The sequence below is a fragment of the Cyclopterus lumpus genome, chromosome 10 (assembly GCF_009769545.1).
Source record: "Cyclopterus lumpus isolate fCycLum1 chromosome 10, fCycLum1.pri, whole genome shotgun sequence".
NCBI classification, from domain to species: Eukaryota; Metazoa; Chordata; class Actinopteri; order Perciformes; family Cyclopteridae; genus Cyclopterus; species Cyclopterus lumpus.
This window is the reverse complement of record NC_046975.1, coordinates 16,546,174-16,568,033: the sequence shown is the minus strand read 5'-3', so window position 1 is coordinate 16,568,033 and position 21,860 is coordinate 16,546,174. Positions and strand designations below refer to the sequence as shown.

Genomic DNA, 21,860 nt, shown 5'->3' with positions numbered 1-21,860 from the left:
AGAGAATGTGTTTGATGACATACATTGTCATATTCATGTAATGTGTTTATGTAACTCTGTAATGCTGTTCATTCTGTACACATGACATCTATTGCATCTGTCCATCCGGGGAGAGGGATCCTCCTCTGTTGCTCTCCTGAAGGTTTCTTCCCTTTTTTCCCTGTGAAAGGTTATTTTTGGGGAGTTTTACCTCCGATGTGAGGTCCTTGTTAAGGGGGCCAGGTTTTGGACACAGACGCAGAGGCTGAGACAGGAGTAAAGTCACCGAGGTTTATTGGAAATGTCCAATAACGTAAGCAGGCAGGTAAGCAAGCAGGCAGAACTCTGGAGCTGGAGTCGGGGCAATAATCCAGCTGCTGGTCCTGAGCAAGAAGACAGGCACGGTTAGGACATGGGATCAACAGGACGTTTTCAGAATCTAAATAGTTACATTTTAGCGGCAGCTAGAACTAACTTGTACTGAGTCCGGCGCAGACTGAGAGCAGGAGTGGAGCTTTTGAAGGCAGCTGGTCAATCAAGCCCCAACTCCAGCACACCAGGTTCACATCAGCAATTAGCCACCTACACACAGAGAGAGAGATAGAGAGAGGGAGAAAGAGAGAGCCTAGTAGGCAGGTGAGGAGGAGGGCATGACAGTCCTGGGACAGGGATGTCGTATGTGTACAGATTGTAAAGCCCTCTGAGGCAAATTTGTAATTTGTGATATTGGGCTATACAAAAAAAAATGTAATTGAATGAATACTGGTGACTTTCAAAGAATTAAAGAATCACAAAAAGAATTAAGGTAAATACATGTAATCTTACTTAATTCTCAGGAAAGAATACTGAATAATTTGCATAAATAATCAACAGTTTTCATTTATTTAATTAAGGTCTTCAGCTTATGACTGTTTTAGTAATTGAGTATTCTACAGATTATTACATTACATTACATGCCATTTAGCTGACGCTTTTATCCAAAGCGACTTACAATAAGTGCATTAAACCATGAGTCCAAACTCAGAACAACAAGAATCAAGCAAGTACAATTTCTTCAATAAAGTTAAACTACAGAGTACTATCCGTAAGTGCCATTTAAGTGCTACTAAAGTGCATGGCATTAGCAGGTAGACCTGCCAGGAGGGAGTTGCAATAGTCCAGCCGTGAGATGACCAGAGCCTGGACCAGAACCTGTGCCGCCTTCTGAGTGAGAAGGGGTCGTATTCTCCTGATGTTGTACAGCATGTACCTACAGGAGCGTGTTATTGCGGTAATGTTGGCAGTCAGGGAGAGTTGACTGTCGAGTGTCACTCCGAGGTTCCTGGCAGTCAGAGTCGGAGCCAGCACTGAGTTGTTGAAGTTAATAGTAAGGTCGTGGGTGGGAGAGCCTTTTCCTGGAAGGAGGAGAAGTTCAGTCTTGTCCGGGTTAATTTTCAGGTGGTGAGCGGACATCCACTGAGAGATGTCAGTCAGACAGGCAGAGATTCGTGCTGCTACCTGTGTTTATCCCATTATCCCATTGATTAGGAAGAGAAGATTTTACCAACTTTATGTGTGTAAATTGTGTCAAAGCTCTTTGTCCGTTGCTTGAATGATTGAATCATAACTAACTGTCTAATTAAGTTAGTTATTCCACATGTTTTTCAGGTTGTTCCTCCACTGCTTGTTTTGGACTTTTGTGTTGTTTGTGTTGTTGTGACGCTACTGTCTGTGTCACTGAGTGCTGACTTTGTGAACTTGACTGACAGAGAATTTAAATATGAGCCTGATCAGCTGGTCGCCAGTCATGACCAATTAGCTGAAGGCCGTCCAGTTTCAATTGGTGACCAATGGATTGGTTTATCTCCCATAACATCAGCTTTGTCTGGGGAATCAGTACCGTCACACAACAACAAAAAGAGTCACAAGGCTGATCTTTCGAATAGAGTTGTGTCTCATCTTACTTGTTAAGTAACTACTTATTGAGTGGATATTCTTGAAGTGTCTTGGATGGTATTTTATGTTAAAATCAAAACCATAACGTCCTTGGAAAATCCAGACCTGACAAAGTTTGAACCTTTGCTTTTGTACATTTGGATATGGCTGCTGTTGAGCAGGAGGTGCTGGTCCTGGCTGGGGAAGAGGATGATCATAATAAAGAAGGATGATCATAATGAAGCAGGGTGGATCCAGTAGAGCCCCACTTTCCTGTTGATACTCACCTTCTGTTGGCTTTATAAGGCCCACGACTTCTGCCTTCATCCCCAGTTTCTGCAGCTTCTCCCACCAAAGAACAGTCAGATTCTGGCTTCGCCATGTTTGCGAGTGCTGTAGAGTCAAAGTTACGGCGGATTGGCAGCAACAGTGGCTGTCAAACATCGCAACGGTTGGTTGATGAGGTTGATGTTGTGCATCCTGAAACCACGGAGTGAATATTAAAGAACACCTTTGCTCTAGGTCAGCGGCATCAGGGAAGACCTTAGCACCGTGCACATGTTTGTTCTTTCCCAACGATAACCTAATGCCTGCAGGCTTTAGTTTGTTATTCTGTTTATTGTTTTATGTTCATTGAAATACGCTTATCCTTGGTATCAAAGAGGAATTTGTTATTATCGAAGAGAAGCGTTTTATTTTAAGAGAAGAGTGTTTTTCATTGTGAAGACTTGTGATAATATATTCTCATATTGGCCAATACATTATTAGTTTGTTTGAGTTCTATGTCTGAGACTTTTTTTTAAAACCAAAGTGTGAAGAGTTACGATGGGGATAATCAAACCAGGAAAGGACAAAAACTAAAAGCACTCACTGAAAAAGTAATGATTTGCAGGTAATGTGACAGTTTAAAAGCAGCGAGTATTAAGTGGCACGTCAGATTCAGCTTCACGTACATTGATCCTAATCTGTGGATGTTAGGATCCAGGTGAGATTGTAAAGAAATAGGGCAAACACCAATGCATTTGAGAAGTATGATTATTTAGCTGAAAGAAATAAACAAATCCAAAACACTTTGAATACAGGACAGCTTGAACTTGAGTGTACAGTGCATCCGGAAAGTATTCACAGCGCTTCACATTTTCCACATTTTGTTATGTTACAGCCTTATTCCAAAATGGATTAAATTCATTATTTTCCTCAACATGCTACACACAACAACCCATAATGACAAAGTGAAAACTTTTTGCAAATCTATTAAAAATAAAGAACGAAAACATAACATGTACATAAGTATTCACAGCCTTTGCAAAAAACAGTTTAAAAGGAAATTCTTGTTTTTTTTAAATTACATTTTTGGGCGAGAGCCCCGTTTTTACCAAAAGGAAAAAAAAACAATAGAAAATAAAAGCTGTGAAAAGAGGATTGCAAACGCATTACTTGGAACCAACATCCAGTAAATGGTGGGTAGTCGGGTCTCACAGGGTCTGCAGTACCTAAATTCTAATTAAAGTATGTATTCAGTATTACTATTTTTTTTAACTGTTGCACTGTTATTTTAATCATTACAACTTTAGATTAGAAAACGCACAGTTTAGCTGCCTCAGTTCAAGAGAATGCCAGATGTTATAAGATGTAATACATGCACTATTAATCCTAAATGCTGCATAAGGCTATATCAAAATCGTGGCTCTTCCTTTGCATTATCTTTTATGTTGTTGGCTGCTGTGGCATCTCTAAGATTGCCATGACATTTTCCATGGCAGGGTGGATGAACTGTTGGATGGCCTGATTTTTTTTAGCACTGACGTTTAGTCACAATAAACTTGCAAGGTATTTTGACCTATTTTTAATAATATAATAAATATATCCAAGGAAGTACAGTGAAGCCAGTTATAATACAATATAGCATGATGAACATGCCATTGTGGGAGCATGCTGAATGAGTGATGAACCAGAAAACATGAAAATTATTTGTGTTGAACTTCTGACTATGAAAAGGCGTTCGCTCCCAACTGAATATTTCATCTCATAGTCTTTGCAGGGGAAGAAAACTCATCTTAATTAGCAAGGATTTTAATTGGGGTTGCTAAATTACCTCTTTTCTCAACCAGGCGTTCCTTCTCCACACACCACTGCATGTTCGAAAGCAATGACAAGGTTGGCTTCTAATCAGCTTGGCTTACACAGTAATTGTAAGGCGGCATGTGCATTTCTTTGTGTTAATTTTCTTTAATTAAGTCTAAACACAGCAGATACACTCGTCTGTAAATTGGTATTTGAAAGAGTTTTAGTTTATTGACTTCCCAGGTTATTTTCTTTTTTTCACAAACAATGCAAATGTTGCCACAGTATGAACTCCTTTTGAGATGAAAGTTGTTATGTATTGGCTAATCCCTAAAATGCCTTTTTATATTCAGCGGAAACTGTTCACAGTGATCAATTGCTTATATGGATCAGCAATCTTGTGACAGAATCATTCCAATGCAAATACTGTTTAAATTATCAAGTGGTCCCATTTACAATGTTTGTTTTAGGTCTTTTCATAACAACATATGGAGAAATAAATGTGAAACTACAGTACTTATGTTTATTTAATTTGTTCTAACTTTACTCGCATGAGAGGCTGGACCCTTTTATACTTTAAATATGGCATATGACGAGAAAAAGAAAGTCTTCTTCTCTCAATGTCTCCTCAAAGCTTATGAAAAACTGCCCACTTTTGAATTTTTTTTTAATAATAATCGTCCGCTTATAGCGATCAATTTGACCCTGACAGATGTGATCACTGAGAGAGGTTTCTCAATAATTTGTTTGAGATAGATGGATATGTTTTAAACCCTCTTTGGTGTTTCATTCTGTAAAAATTACACGACTGCAGACTGAAAGGATTGCATCTTAAACATGGCATTGCATTACTGAACATTTTCTTTTCCAGGGCTTACCATATGAAAGTGACATGTCAGGACATTTAGTTCACTTAATTTTGACTGTATTTGTATTGGACTGGATATCAGCAGTTGTATTACATGTAAAACCCAGAAGCCGAATTGGATTTGTACATCTGGCTGCTCAGTCTGACAGGTGTTCCTCTGTGTTTTCAGCCCATGTATTTTTCCATTTACTCTCTCTCTCGCTCTCGCTCTCTCTCTCTTTCGCTCTCTCTCGCTCTCTCTCGCTCTCTCTCTCGTTTGCTGAAGGTGTGTTTGACAGAATTCATCCGAGAAAATCTAATTACTTTTGCTTTCGCTTAAGTAATGAGCCTAAAATACAGCAGAGTTAATTTTCTGATTCTTTCACGATTAACTTTCAAGTTTTGTGGTCTCCTGTTTTTAACTGATTCATATCTGCAATCGTTTTAAAGCAAAGAAGCTATTTTTCGTTTGTTTGATACAGGATGAAATACCTCAACTGTCATCTGCTGCCTTTAAATAGATCCAAGACTTCAAATCTTTACCAACATTTGAACCCTGTGAAGCTCCGTTCATTACACATTAACATAATTGAACAGATGACGCGTGAATCTCAAGGTGGATATTTGCATGCACCGTGCCCACACACGCAGATTGAAATACATTAGGATTAAATGAGCTGTGTGTGAGATTGCATAACAAGTTTTTTTAATCTTTTATTAAGGTCACACAGCTGTAGATTCAATTTTCTTGAAAAAGACGACGTGAGATACCGAGTTGACTGTACGAAATGAGAATAGGAGTGTTCACAATAAGCTCATCAGGAGGCTGTCGGTACCAGTGGCATCAACGGCCGAGTAAAGTGGACATTTTGTTGTAATCTATTCCCTGCTCAGAAAGCAGAGACCACTCAGAGCACAAATAACTCCATTTTACCAAGTGATGTGTGCTTACTATTGAGGCCTAAAAGCCTTGTTTCCTTCACAGTAAAACAGACGTTGGGAAGGTTATTCAGGGCGACTTGGCTTTTTGAAGTAAAAGTCTTTCTCTAGGACAAGGCACTGTAGCAGTCCCTCTATCCAATTCCGTTTGCTCGGCCTGTGAACAGATTTCCAAGCCATTGCAATTTTATGTTTAGCTTCAAGTAGACAAAATATTACCATCTTTTTTTTGCTATTGCTAAGTGTACAGTTGGCTGGGAAACACCCAAAGAGACAAAGTTTTGGACATAATGGTATACATATGTATTTAAAGGGTAATATGACGATATTTGGAGCTCATTTATGGAGTTTTTGGAGGGGGAAGATTTAGTTGTAACCCTATAGTCTATTGTTTGTCACATCAGGGAATGGGAGAGCATTCTATTTGTGGGGTCTAATATGTATCTATATGTGCATGTACATACAGTATCTGTCACTCTCTACTGTTATCTTTTATTTATTTTTATTTATTTAGTTTCTGCTGAGAAACCGTCAGTAATGCCGAACAACAAATCATGCCACTGATATCTCTATTTGAAATACCTTGTATATATGTACTTTTTGATGTGCCTCGTCTTGTCTGGTCTTGTCTTGTCTTGTCTTGTGTTTGTGTGTAAAGTCAAAAAAACATTAAAAAACATTTGTCAAAACATTTTTAAATGTTTCGTTGTTGCCATTTGAAGCACTTCAAAGGCTTGAATGGACATGAAACTCTCCCGGTTAAATGAACAGGAAACAGGATGAACAATTGTTGTCAAATATGAAAATATTTGGTTCTTCATTAAAAAGTCAAGAGATCTCATGGATGTGCAAACTTAAATCCGATTTAATCAATATCTTATATTAACAATGAACCAAATGAGTGTCACCCAACTCTGCGCGTCTGCTTCAGTGTGAAGGAGACATTTAGCCTCTTTTAGCTCATGGCGTTGTCGTGAGGCCACAGCTACACTGTTTGTGTATTCACTCTCACTTCACCTGACAGGATTGTTTCCGGGCGCAGAAGGCAGCTGTTTTCTGCATAAAAACCATCCTCTGATAAACTCACCGTAGACTGCCTGCTCAGCACCGAATGCCAGCCAAAGTTAGAAGGAACAGAGGGGTGCGACGGTTGATATTTACCTCAGGGGATGGTGGAGGCGAAGCAATTTTATCTCTAGAGCAGAGCACCATTTAGACGCAAGGCACTTCAAAGTGCTTTACAGGGGCATACAAATGAATGAAATTATTTAACCTACCCTAAGATGTTCAGAAAAACTTTCAAATTGCATTTAAAAATTGGATGTTAAAAAGTAACAACAAAAAGAAAAAATAAGTAACTAAATATAGTCACAGTTATGTATCTAACTTATTAGAAAACCCTGATTGAAGCAGACCTCTAAAAGCTGCGTCACCAAGTTTGGTTTTGGGGAACACTCAGTAAACCGGTCTGGGTGCTTCGTAACGTACAAGTAAACCAGAGACCATTATTGCTTTATAGAATTGTAAAATAATAATCAGAGCTTTTACACACAGGAAGCCAATGCTGGGATTCAAGGACTGGTGCAATGTGCTGATGTTCTTGGTGCTTGTGAGGACCCTGGCAGCAGCCTTCTGGCTACGAGCTGCAGTTATGAAACGGGTCCTAGAAGATTTAATACTAAGAACTGAGAAGACACCATTACCAAAGTGTAGCTGCGTTTTTGTGTGTATCCTGTTTTTGTGTGTATCCTGTAGAGACACAACCACCTTTTAAGGAGACCGAATGAATGAAAAATGTTGATTTAGAATTTGAATGTCAACCTTTTGAATGATGCTTCAAAGTTTTTAACTATTTGGTTCAGCCCTAGAATTGTTTTATTGATGATTAAGAAGGCACTATGTTCACTGATCGACGCTGTTCATTGACGGGGGATGTTGAATAAATGTGTCGCTGGCATATCGTGAAGGGAAAACTCCATTTGACTGCATATGAGCAAATGCACCAATGACCTATTTAACTGAGGAGGAAAGAGTCGCTGCGTGTCCTCGTGTTTTTAACCAGCAGAGTTTGCGTGTTGAGAGGCCCCGTCTTACTGTCAGAATAATGTGCCCTTTTAATATCAGGAAAATTCTGCACCGACTGTAGACCTGTTTTTGTGTTGGTCTATGGCACAATCGCTTTCTGCTGCCTCAAGATAGTAATGCGCCAAAAAAAAAAGACAACTTCATTGTTCTGAAACTAGCAATGAGAGTTGCTCTGTGTGACGGGTCATAAGTGCTGAAAGTCTAGTTCTTTTTTAAAATTTTTTATAAATATGCATAAATATGCATAAAGATGCAAGATCTAAGATTTTGCCATTTGTTGAAATGGTGCAGCCATAAAAAAATAGAGTTTGAGGTTTCATTATTTCAGTCAGTGTAAACTTCATCTACCTTTGGTGGGACAAGCTAATACTAAATATACAGTTACGACCACGATGGCGTTGACAACCTTGATGTTATTTGAGGGAAATGAAAGAGGACAGAAGAGTTGACAGTGGGGAGAATTACCTTGGTGACCAGCGACTCTCCCAGTGTGTGGGCCTATAAAGCAGATTACTGCATTACACAAAACTCAATCTATCACAGAATAATGTTCTCCTTTGATTGTCAGTTGATGCTTCATCGCCGCTCTGGAAGTACTTCACTCACTGTGCACTTGAATGAAGCCAGAAGCATAACAACCTGAACCCGATGCTAGAATCAAGACAATGAGCATCCTATTAAGTGTTCACTTCCACCTCCAGCAGTAACGATGATAATGTCAGCTGAGCTCTTATTTCACCGCCAAGCTCTCGCTTCAAGCCCATATTTTCCGGACAAAGAAACGTCATGTAAATATAAATAAATATGTAGATGCCATGTTTGCTCCCGGGGGAAATTACTTTCTCATTGAAAAGATAATAAAGTAGGAAGGGTAATGAAACAGGCAGTTGAAGGGCAAAACACTGCATGCATGACAATGTGCAGTCGTTATGGGAGCACTGGAGGAAGACGGCGGGAGGAAGTGTCTTCTTTCTCCTGCTGTTCTGTTGGGGCTTCCAATCACAAATCACCGGGCCACATGTCTGCAGACAAACGGAGTCAAGCTCGGGAAGAGCGCGGCAATGTTTCAAGGGAGAACAGTAACAGTTTGACAGCTGGTTGTGCCCAGCAGGGGTGTGGAGGGTATAGTTGATGTAGTTTTTCTCACAGTAAGTGTGTGTCTTCTCGCATGCCTACTATTTAATAGACGGTATTGAAGAGCTCCTATGTGAGAGTGTGTGTGTGTGTGTGTGTGTGTGCTGTGTCATTGGAGCCTCTCCAGTCCCTCGAGCAGTGTGTGACGGTTGCAGCTGTGAGGGGAAGCTCAGCTCGCTCATCCTGCATCAGCAGCAGAGAAGGGACTGAGAGCTTGAGGGTGTATGTATGTATCTATGTATGTATGTATGTATGTATGTATGTCTGTGTGTGCGTGTGCCTTTTCCCCTTTCGTTTCTAACTGGTGGCTGTTGAGGGGCTGTGGGACAGCAGGACCGAGCAGCAGGGAGGCAGTGGTCCAACCTCCACTAACCCCCATCAGGCACACACCCAAGAGCCAGCACACAAGTAAACACACAAACACACACAAACACACACACACGTGCGCACATGCAGAAATGCACGAGTACAGTTGCCCGACTATATTTACCAGCAGGCCTCCTGGAAACTGATACTCTTGAGTCATTGCTGGCTTGGGATGTAATTGTTGAAGTTAAATCAGTGCTCACCACATTCAGTGAAGCCGAGCCGCTAAGTTTTGGGCCTCCGTGTCAGAGCTTGCCAGTTCCTTTGGACCGAGCATAATGGGCTTTATCACTTCTGTTAAGTGTTTGTTATTGTGGGTGTAAAAGCATTTCCAAATCGTTGTTGGCTTAAGCTTGCTGACAGAAGGATTGTTTTTACGCAATTACAGTTTGAAATTAGTTCCATTTCAGTATATATTATTTATTTAATTATTTAATTTTCCTATGGAAAGTCGCTAAATTAATGAAAGGACAAGTTTCACAGCTGCAGTTTGGTAAACTTCCTGCCTGCCCATGTTAAATGCTTTCTCCTGTTTCTTTTAGCTGTAATCTAGATCAGTCAGGGCTCAAGAACCCTCCAAGGTTGCCCAAGAGAAATTTGAGACGGTTACAAAATAATTTAAGTGATAAGAAGGAAAATGCATTTCTGTTGCAAAAATGATTATTATTATTTATTAACGTTTTTAATGAGAAATTGGATCTTTGTTAAGCCTCCACAAATCCTTCAAATGAAACCATCTAAAAATGAAAACAATCATATCTCATGCAAGGCCATAACCTGTGAACAGGGATCGCAAACAGAGATTGCTTTGAATGAAGGAGTCAGAAGCCAAAAAGGTTGGGAATCAATTATCTCGATGGGTAATATTCAGTGTCCTCAGATTCTCCTCTCAACTTGACAAAAAAAGCATTTGAATACTCCGAACCCTTGACAAGATAAACTTGATTTGGAAACTTTGCCTTCATATCGAAAGACTGATGATAAGCAGCCCACGAACTGAAGCTACCTTGCCCGGACAAGGGAAACCGGGGCACCCTCCCGGAGCCAGACCCAGGAGGGGAGATCGTCGGCGAGCGTCTGGTGGCCGGGCTTTCGCCCATGGGGCCCGGTCGGGCTCAGCCCGAAAAAACATCATGGAGCAGCAGTCACCCTGTGGACCCACCACCCGCAGGGAGAATTATCGGGGTCGGGTGCTATGTAGACCGGGCGGCGGGCCAGGCGGGAGACCTGGGCGGGCCGATCGCCGGCGGCATAGACTAGCTCTAGGGACGTGGAACGTCACCTCACTAGCGGGGAAAGAGCCGGAGCTGGTGCAGGAGGTGGAGCGGTACCAGCTAGATATAGTTGGGCTCACCTCCACGCACAGCATGGGCTCTGGAACCAAGCTCCTGGAGAAGGGTTGGACTTTGTCCTTTTCTGGAGTTGCCCAGGGTGAGAGGCGCCGGGCGGGAGTGGGGATACTCACGAGCCCCCGGCTGAGCGCCGCTGTGTTGGAGTTTTCCCCGGGGAACGAGAGGGTCGCCTCCCTGCGCCTACGGGTTGCGGGGAGTAAGGCTCTGACTGTTGTTTGTGCTTATGCACCGAACAGCATTTCGGAGTATCCGGCCTTCTTGGAGTCGGTGGGAGGGGTCCTGGAAAGGGCGCCGCCTGCCGACTCCATAGTTCTCCTGGGAGACTTCAACGCTCACGTGGGCAATGACAGAGAAACCTGGCGGGGCGTGATTGGGAGGAACGGCTTGCCCGATCTGAACCCGAATGGTGTTTTGTTGTTGGACTTCTGTGCTAGCCACAGTTTGTCCATAACGAACACCATGTTCGAACATAAGGTGGCTCATAAGTGTACCTGGTACCAGAACACCTTAGGCCGGAGAACAATGATCGACTTTGTAATCATATCATCTGATCTGCGGCCGTATGTCTTGGACACTCGGGTGAAGAGAGGAGCAGAGCTGTCGACTGATCACCACCTGGTGGTGAGTTGGATCAGATGGCGGGGGACTCGGCTAGAAAGACCTGGCAAGCCCAAACGTGCAGCCTTAGAGATAGGGTAAGGAGCTCGGACATCAGGGGGGAGCTTGGAGTCGAGTCGCTGCTCCTTCGTGTCGAAAGGAGTCAGCTGAGGTGGTTCGGGCATCTAGTCAGGATGCCTCCTGGACGCCTCCCATTAGAGGTTTTCCGGGCACGTCCAACTGGTAGGAGGCCCCGGGGAAGACCGAGGACACGTTGGAGGGATTATATCTCCCGGCTGGCCTTGGAACGCCTCGGGATCCCCCAGAATGAGCTGGAAAGTGCTGCGGGTGAGAGGGAAGCCTGGGTCGGCCTGCTGAACCTGCTGCCACCGCGACCCGACCCCGGATAAGCGGGTGATAATGGATGGATGGATGCCTTCATATCGGTCTTTCAAATGCTAGATTCCAAACATATTTTAGGCAGGTATTTCTTGTAAAAGAGAGGATCTATCTCTAGAGAATTCCTTGTTAAATAAAGGTTCCATAAATAAATAAACTTGGGACATACAGAGTAATCCACACCACAAGTCTAAATCCAGCTCTTTGAGGTTCTATTTAGTCACAGAGCTGCTCTGACCTAAATTATATTGTCAGCCAACATGCTCACAAAGGCAATGCTGACATGTTGATGTTTAGCGGGTGTCATTTTAATGTTTAACATTTGCTAATTAGCACTAAATATAAAGTGCAGCAGAAGCAATTTAGTATGTCATTAGTTTTGAAAGTATTGGACATATTTTGGCCTGATGAAAAGTCAGGTAATCACAGAAATAATTGGAATTCATTAATTCATTTGTTTAAATAATTTAAATAAAAATAGAATGAATGAATTATAACTAAATCAAAGGGGGGGGGGCATGATTCTCTGTACCAAATTCATATCAATCCATCCAGGAGACACACAACTTCGTGGAGGCGCTTTTTGGGATATTCCAGTCTAGGTTCAACGTTGTGTAGCAACCGACTGACTGCCTGTCAGTGCTTTCCCTTCAGCAAAGAAATAAATAAATACCGTATATGTTCTTGTTGAGCTGTCCCATTGCTGTGGGGAACCTTGTGCTCCTTATTATCAATTGTATATACTGTGGTGACGTACTGTAGCAATAGAAGCCACAACCATTAGTGCTGTTCTTTCTGTGCTCCGGTCAGAGCGTGTGCGTGGGTCGAAGGACATCGGGCAGATGGCCTTTCCTTCCCCTCGGTCTTGAGGAGAGTGTGTGTGTTGGGGGGGGGGGGGGGGCATGTAGGTGTGAGCAGGAATGTACAAACACAGAGAAGTCTTTGAGAAGAGAGACATTTTTGCTTATTAGGTCACAGATCTCTCCCCACGTCTGTGTCTGCCCTCCTCTCTCTCGCGGTCTGTTTCTTCTGCATGCTCAACGTATCTCTTGATTCTCCACCAAGCCAATCAACAGACAAGGTAAATACATGTCAACACTCAATTACCCGTAGTGACAGGTTCAATAACGTGAGTCTGAGACTGGAATGTTAACGACGGGCTGTACTATTAAGGTAGGCACTCACATTGGGAGAGAGCTGCATTTATCTGCAGAGCTCCAGTAATGAGACTAACTCCTACCTATCTTATTGCTTCTCAGGGAAATCTCAGCCTTGATTCCGTCAGATTAATATCTACATGTAGACATGGTGTGGCGGCATAGAGGCTTTGATCCTGATGCTTTATCTGCACAGTTGAACTGTCTTTTCTTGTTTGCTCTGAAATCCAGCAAAGCTCTGCCCGTTATCTCTTATCATCTTCAGCTCCTTTTGATTTGAAATTTGCATATTGGCCGGAAAATGTCCTTCCAGGTTGCCTTCACTCGAGAGACGATCGTTGAAAAGTGTTAAGCTCTGATTTCTGTAGAAAACAGTCAAGAGCACATGGAGGTAAGAGTCGTCGCCATAGCAGCAAGATGAATATTGTCTGTGTCACTTTGTGGCGCGTTAGTGAAATCTCTGCTGGTTTTTCAGCGTCTTTTTGAGAACACGCCGCACATACGCCTGACTGAGCGACGCCACATTCGATCAAGGCCGTAAATAATGCACGTTTAAAGCTTGAGTCATGTTTTTGAAGTTTAAAGCTGGAGACAGACGCACCTTGCACTTTGGGCTGATACATGCCTGCGTGATGCTGATGTAGACGGAGACAATAGAGACATTTGGATGACATGATTTTTGTGGACATCATTTCCCTACTGTGATGGCTTTTAATGTGTCTTGCAGAATACATTTTGAACATATTGTTTTAAAATATTAAGCACGTTTCTAAATGCATTCCGCCAGATACAATGATGTATGAATTTGAAACCATGGTAGCTATCTGGGAAAGAAGTTGAAGGAGGAGAAGAGAGATTTGAGGTGGCAGACAGCGCTGTCTGTCACTCGCTTACCTCTTCACTCCAGAAACAAACCTCTCTCAGAGCTATCTCTCAGCTGCAGGGAATCCTCTTGGTGTCTGTCAGTGATGTGGTTGATGGGTGTCATTGTGCAACTCCCTTTTCACATTTTAAAGAGTCAGCTTTCCGAGCCAAACAAACAATCACGCTGCCTTTCTGTTGCCTAAACATCATTGTGTCATGTGGAGCCTCCGCTGTTTTATTCACAAACACAACAGAGAGGTGAATCAACTCTGTACACAGAAAATAAAGGTGTTTAAAGAAAATATTTGACCTCTGATTACCAGCAAAGAAAAAGAGACAGTGAGAGCAGGACAGAGTGGGAGAGATGTGCTGATTCATACAACTCAGACAGCTCCACTAACTGGAGCTGTCTGAGGAAGAAAAGGATGGGAAGGAAGCGGAGAGATAATGGGAGACAGCAGTGGGAACGAGATGGTGATGATTCATGTGGGGGAGGGGGAGCATTCGGTGGTCTGTAGAACAAACTAGAAATGGAAGTATGAGGAAAAAGGAAGGATGAAGATAAAGAAAGGAGATGAGTCCACTGAAAGCAAGTCTTTCCCTCCCGGTCACTGGGGAGTCGTTCACTCAAATGTTGACAGTGCTGCAAAAGTTCTTTCTTTAGGTTCATTTCGGGCTCAATTTGTTTTAGACAAACCACCAGAGCTCGAGAGAGAAGCGCTCAAAGGGAAACAGTCACTTGGTTAACCCTTTAATGATGATCCAAAAAACTGAAATGGGAGATCTAATAACAAAAAACAACGTGTTTAGCACATTGTTTCTTAACTATGATCCTCCACTGATCGGAGATGTCTATTTACAGTCGAAGTACATTTTCAATGTGTAAAATCCTCAAGAAATAACATTTTACACATAAAGTAAACATTAGGGCTGTTACCAAAGTTCTGTTCTGTTCTTATTTGTTATTTATCGATTAATGATTTTTTTATCACAAAATCTCCATCCCAGTTTCCCATAATACAAAGTGATCTCTTCAGATGTCTTGTTGTGCTGCCCAACAGTCAGAAACCCAAAGATAGTCAGCTTTGATTCACCTTTTTTTAAGTGTGCACGCAAGGAATATGACTCGTTTTTATTTTTGCATCTCAAGGTATAGAAACTGGCTGAACAGCGAGAGGGAAGGACAACAAAGCTGAACAAACAAAGGAACAGAATAGACAAGACTGCTATGTACACAAGTAGTAACATTATAAATATTATATGAAATATATGAAAAGCAACAATCAACAACAATAATGTATAAATAAAACGTTTATATACAAGTGTTTTTTAAGTTGTAAACAATACAAATGGTGCAAAGAAAGAAACTGAATGATATAAATACATGATAGAAAACAGAGAAAAGAAGAAAATCCCCACATTGGAGATGCTTGCGCCAGAGATTCAAATGGACTAATTGACTAATCGTTGCAGCTTGAATCAACATGAAACAATGTTAAATACGTATACATTTATATGTTTTATTACCTATTGGTCATCATAAAATCATAGCACACCTCTTGTTTTGACAAAATATCCTATTAAATGGTCATGGGCTTGTGATTCGATGACTTTATTTCAAAGTGTGTGTGTGTGTGTGTGTGTGTGTGTGTGTGTGTGTGTGTGTGGAGGCATGCGTGCGTGCAATTTCGCCTTAGATGGATGGCTGACTGCTGCTGTAAAGGTTGGCGGTTGAGCCCTCCAGCAGGAGTATTGGATTGACCAGTTTAAAAAAACGATGTGATAAGAGCCTTCTGACGAAGCACAAGGGAAGCACCTGGTTATCAGTGTGTGTTGTTTGTATGTGTGTGTGTGTGTGTGTGTATGTGTGTGTGTGTGTGTTATAAGGCTGAAGGTGTTAGCTGAGAGGCCCAGCTGCTGTTGAGGTAAAGGTTGTGAAATGAACGGAAAAGACAAGAAGCCTCTGACAGCCCAGTGACCAAACACAAGATTTATCATGACCTGTGAACCGGGGAAAGCTTCTTCTACCACTTATTGTGGGATGTGCGTATGTGTGTGTGTGTCTGTGTGTGTGTGCATGCATGTCTATATGTGTGTGTGTGTGTGTGTGGGCTGTCTCCTTGATATGTTTTCCCCCCACAGCTCCATCAAGGGGATTGCACCTCTTCAAGTCTCGCCTCACATCCCCCCTCACTCTAAAAGTCTGTGAAAAAAGAGGCTTTTTGTCAGCGTTTGTTTCCTTGAGTTTAATGGAATGGAATAATGGGATGAAACTGCTGGCGTCTCATGATTCAGGTTTTCTATCTTGCACACAGGACACAGTTATTCAATTTGATGCTGATTTGTTGACTAGACTTATTATGTGTATGTGTGGCTTTCTTTAACAAGGTGGTGTGTTACCTCGAGATGGACCGTGGAGTTATCTCTCCGCTGCTTCATTGTTCAGCTGATTTTGACCTATTTTGATCAGAAATGCAGGTTCGGCACATTCTTTTAATTTTCTTGTCACGTACGAGACGGATAATTCATGTTAAGGATTTATGTGTCCCAAGGTTTCCCCTTTCATTGATCAGGTCTTAACTTACAGTAAACCTGCTGCTCACCTCCCAAAATGGAGAATGTTATCAAGTCTATTTTTACTTGTCGAAAATCAATTTCAGGGAAATCACTTAATATGTGTCTAAATGTAAAAAGGAGTGGGTGTTTAGACCAGAAACAGCGGCTGCACCTGAGAGACAACTAGTTGGAAGGCTTATCACAACTAGAACACTGCCCAGCAGTTTATAATAATATATAGGAATGTACTGCTCTGGAAAGTTGTCCCTGTTGAAGTCAATCAATATTTTGGCTTGACGATTACAATGTAAACGGCATAAACTCTCCATTCATGTTGCAAAGTAATCTACCAGGAACATGTGCTTGAATGTTTTTGATGGACCAGTGCAGTGCTTTGATGGATGATGTTGCATTTTGGCAAAAGTCAAACATTTTATGGAGTTTAGTGAATTTGTTTTGTTTTGTCTTCCACAACCTCTGAGGTTCCCAAACTTTGGCTTTTTATATATATCCGAACAAAACAGCAGGCTCAAACCCCGAATAGGGAAAATACGTTGTCTGTCATACTGACATTGGTGTCCCCCTGCTGTTTCTTGTCCTTAGCTGCGGGGCGGCCCTCGTGGCCGGGATGCCACTGTGTGCCGTGCCAGTCCACAGTGGACGGTGAGGGCCAGGAGGAGGGGGCCGAGTGCAGGAGCCTGAGAGGTGGCGGCCCGCACCAAACAGGAGAAATGAACCTCTGCTGGAACGAGATCAAACGCAAGTCCCACAACATCCGGTAAGAGGACTTTTATAGTGGCGTTTATTGTAACGGTCTGGAGGGATGGATGGACACCTCTTGTATCCGAGAGAGAGAAGTAGCTGCGTATGCACTGTGGCAACAACAGCTGCAAACCGCTGATTGTATTTCTATCAAGAAGTTGGTGGTCTCAAAATAAATGAAAAATATTCATTTGATTTTGTCAAGATGCAGATCATTTTCCCAAGGAAACATCTGATCAGTTTCAGCTTTAAACCGTGTGTTCGTAATAACTATCCATCATTGTCTTTTTCTAAACACAGCGGTTAACTGATTCACTCCAAGCATTTCTGTGGAAGCATTTTTTCTTCCTAAATCACAGTGATCAAATTTGGAAACAAATCTCGCTTAATAACCCAGTTGCTGTGAATTAGCCACACACCCAGTTAATATAGAGATATGCAATGGAAATAATAAAAGCCTTTTTCTAGATGCGTCTGATGGCTTTTGGCTCTACCAAAGTTATTATATTATACAGACTCTTAATTGCGGCATAATTAGTACTTTTCTACCTGAAAATTAAGTGATAATTGTACTTTTAATTACTGTTGCAGTTGTCTTTTCTTGTTTGAATCTGTGGGGAGATATTTTGCCGTTATATATGTGTTTATGGAGCCTAATGAGGTCTAATATCTATATCTTTCGTTGTTGTATTTTCCATTTTACTCCGATGAGTCTTGTCGCCATTCACAGACAGTTTTCAGGCAATTATAAACGTATGCATATTTCAGTGTTCCTTCCTGTCAGCTTAATTATTGATATACGATGGTTTAATTTGGCCATTGCACGAGTTACACTCAAGAAGTTTGCCAGTGCAAAACAATTAGAGGGCATTGTTCTTTGATGCTTAATTGTAAACTAGCCACATCATTTATGTTTCTTCTATTCAACTGGCATCCTGTTTATACAATTGGCCCCTTAATTGCTTACTTGACCCTGATGTATCTAGGAGGAGGGAGCGGGAGGTTAGCTGTGAAATTGGTTAAGACAGTTCTCCCTGCAGCCGAGTGCAATGAGATCACAATGGATGGCCTGCAGTGGATGTTTATATCAGAGCGGCACTCTGACTTCATCAGGCTGAGAGAGAAAGGGATGGAGGGGAAGAGAGAGCAGACAGCCGGTGTTAAATCATCACAGGGGAGAGATGGGATGCAGGAAAACGGGCAGACCAGAGGCAAAGAAGAATGTAAGAACGAATGAATGAGAAAGAGCTTCACTGAAAAGCTGTCTAACCTTGAGGGTAAGAGCTGTCCAGAGGAAACGTCTGGCTGCGTTTATTGGCAGCGGCTGGACAAGTGCAGACGGCTGGCTTTATAATGGCCTGTCTGGCATTGATTGACAGGTGGTTGAGGCTCCGTTCCTTCTATCCTTTAAACTGTTGTAGGCATACACTACACCTAATAGTATGCTCCACCTTGGTTGGATTTAAATGAAACGTTCTCTTTGGTACTCTTAAGCTACTCAAGAGTCTGCAGCCAAGCAAGAAACTGTGTGAGGCTGCACTCAATGCTAATATCAGCATGCTAACATGCTCACAATAACCATGGTAACATGCTGATGCTTAGCAGGTACAATGTTTAGGTCAAACTTGTAGCCATTATTCACTCATATTGTACTTTATTTTTCTATTATTGTTTAAGGAGAGATAAAAACAAAAATTTCGGACTCTTAGGATTCAACTTTTTATTGAAACTAAAATACAAAAGGCAGTCTTACGCTGCCCTAGAGTCCCGGTGCTCGCAAAATCTGACGCTGATGTGAAAGCAGACATTTCTGGAAAAAAACAAAACAGACAAATTAAGATAAGGAGTTAATAGCGCACAAAATGCATTCTCTAAATGTTTACAGATGGCAGAGCGCCACAGAGAATTTATCAGTGTGACACAGTGTCGCTTAGCTAATTGGACTCAGCGCTGATAACAGAAGGTTAGGGACTTGATCACTTTTTTGGCAACTTGTATGGAAAGTAGGCAAAATCATTACACTGTGCACCGTTGTACAAACACTCACCAGCTGCGTAGCATGTGTTATTGACTGCAAAACAGTGCTTTGATGCCACGGGCAAGAAGCTGTAGACATGCTGTTCTTATTGCTGTGTGTTTTGTTCTATATCGAGTTATGTTTTAATGTCTTCCGCAGGATTGAGATAATAGCACCAAATGAGTGGACCGCAACATTGTTTTGCTCTGTCTCTCATAATCACCGCTAACTGATTCTGAATATATAAAAAAACATCTATTACTGTGAGCTTATTGCTGAGACCATTCCGCCGTCTGTAACAGTTGAGTAAGGAAATACAGTATGGGAGTGGGTGGTTTCGGGGAATTTCAGCTATTTACTCGGAGGAGAAAAGTTTGTATGGCCATGAAATTCACTCAATGGACAATCAGGGTATTATGTCATGTGCTCATTTGCCTGGAGGGTACACGGCTTTAACATCTCAAAAGAGAAAATGAAGCACATGGCTACTTCCTCCAGTCAAGCTAAGCTAACCAGCTGCGGGCTGCAGCTTCTTATTTACACCACACAGTGGTATCTACGATCTCCATCTCTGCAGGAAACAAACAAGCATTTTTCCCAAAACATGCCGCACTATTCCTTTTAAAATCAGCTCAAAGCGATATACTCATCAGTGTGTTTTTATACCTCATCTCTTGCTCAGCGTATGTTAGTGGTAGCGATGTGATCAAGCCGTATTTCCACTGAGTCCTGCCGTGCTTTGCAATCTATGGCAGTCAAACACACAACAGCTTGATGCTGAATCATCACAAATCTCCTCTCGCATAGTAGTAGCAGCACACAATGCGTAGTCTGTTAAAGGTATGCCTTCTTCAAATATATTTCCCCTGCGACTTAAGTTGATGGCAGTGTTATTGGTAACAATATAACGCATTGGGAAGATTTGTGTTGTGCCACATGGATTGGGGCCCCCAGTTTTGCAGGGAAGGCCCACCGACGTTGGTGTGGGTGTCATGGTGGCATGTCATGTTAATTTGTTTGCCGCATGGCTCGGATAACTGCAGCAAGCCAACAGCCCACACTCGGCGTCTGTCTGAGAGCAAGGGGAGACCTCTGAGTCTGTTTTTATCTCAGTCTGTTTGTGTCATTACAACAATGTTCCTGTCTCTATTCACAAGTAGAGATATCTGTTGATATGCTCCTCATTCAGGTTATCTCATTCTCGTTCAGTCTTTTTTTTTTTTTTTTTCTGCTTCTTTTTTGGTCTGTTGTTCGTTTCTTTCTTTCTTGTACTTGTCTATCCTCCAGCTACATTCTTCCTTCCATTGCTAGCGCCTCCCACAGGCAGCCCAGGCTCAGTGCAATGCCCTCTGGTGGTTCTGTGCTCCACTTTGCCTACATCTCTCTCAGGCAAGTTACAGTTTAATGTCTGCAGGACTTATTGAGCTCCAATTACATGTTAACGATAATTATATTGTTCAAGGTCAGGGGTGAAAACCTGATGCTGTTTGGGGGGGGGGGGGGTTGTGATGGGAGGTGTATGTGGGCCATCAATCATTCAGTTGAAGGATGTTGCTTTCACTGCTGCCTGGGAATCGTTTTGGGATTCAGTGGTTTATTTCAGGGTATGAAAACGACATCATTTTACCTGGATGCCAGTTTGCTCAGTCCCATGGTATTACTGTAATACTGATTGATTTGATTTGAGCTGCTGGGCCAAATATTTCAAATGTGACCTACATTAAGTTAACCTGAGGTTCCATTTTAATACAGACGCCTCGATATGACCTGCACAAATATACACAGCTATCAGCGAGAAGATTGGCTATTTCTATAAAGTTATTCTTATTGCTTGTCATTGGTGCCTCCGGTACGAATTCTCTGGGAAATCAGATGAAATCGTGCAGGTTCACCAGAACCCACTGCAGACAGACACCGATTGGGCTTTGCTGCAGCCTTCAACCTGCAGTCGGAAGCTCTCGAGCTCTGGAGAGCTCTGCACCCGGAGGCAGCGTCTCTTTCTTTTGTCCCCGCTGGGAGCCAACACGACACCTCGCTGCTGGAGGCCCAGACTGTATTGCTTGACCCACTTGAGGGAAGGGAGGCAATGGAGAACCAGGACCAGGACTAAGTTGAGCAGACTCTTAGACCCTGCTGCAGCAAAATGAGATATATCGCTAAGATCAGCACAAAATGAAAGTTCCTCATTGTAGCTTTTAAGTAATACATTAATATACCAAGTAACTAATTACTTTTGGTACCAATTAATTACTATTTGAAGAGTGATAAGGAAACACAACTTATTATACTTCATGAGTAACTTGCCAAACATTGCTAATCAATTATTTCAACCTTTTAATAATAAAGTGCAGTGAGCTGAGCTACCATTTAGTCTAAATTAGATGAAGCATCACCACACTGAAGTGATCTCCAGAGAAATGTAGCAAGCTACAATAGCATCAAAGCTTTTAGAAGAAATGTGTTACACTGAACCAACTTTATTCTAAATGCTATTCATATAAAAAGGGTGTATATATCTCTCTAACCTTCCCTTCCTCTCTAAGATCCTTGAGAAAGTAGTCGCAAATCAGTTGTGCGACTTCCTACATCAGAATAGTTTATTTGAGGAGTTTCAGTCAGGATTTAGAAAACACCACAGCACAGAGACAGCACTGGTGAAAATTACAAATGACCTCCTAATTGCATCAGATAAAGGACTCATCTCCGTACTGGTATTATTAGACCTTAGTGCTGCGTTCGACACCATTGATCATGACATCCTATTACAGAGACTGGATCAGTCGATTGGCATTTCAGGTACCGCACTAAGTTGGTTTAAATCCTATTTA

General features: G+C 42.0%; 1 protein-coding gene across 1 annotated transcript in view; it reads left to right on the top strand.

Annotated features, from left to right (window-relative positions):
* drp2 (dystrophin related protein 2) overlaps positions 1-21,860 on the top strand; it is a 91,662-nt gene that overhangs the window by 16,408 nt on the left and 53,394 nt on the right. The window contains exon 3 of the mRNA XM_034544264.1: positions 16,857-17,031. Within this exon, the coding sequence (XP_034400155.1) occupies positions 16,857-17,031 (175 nt within the window). The remainder of the gene's footprint in view (positions 1-16,856; positions 17,032-21,860) is intronic.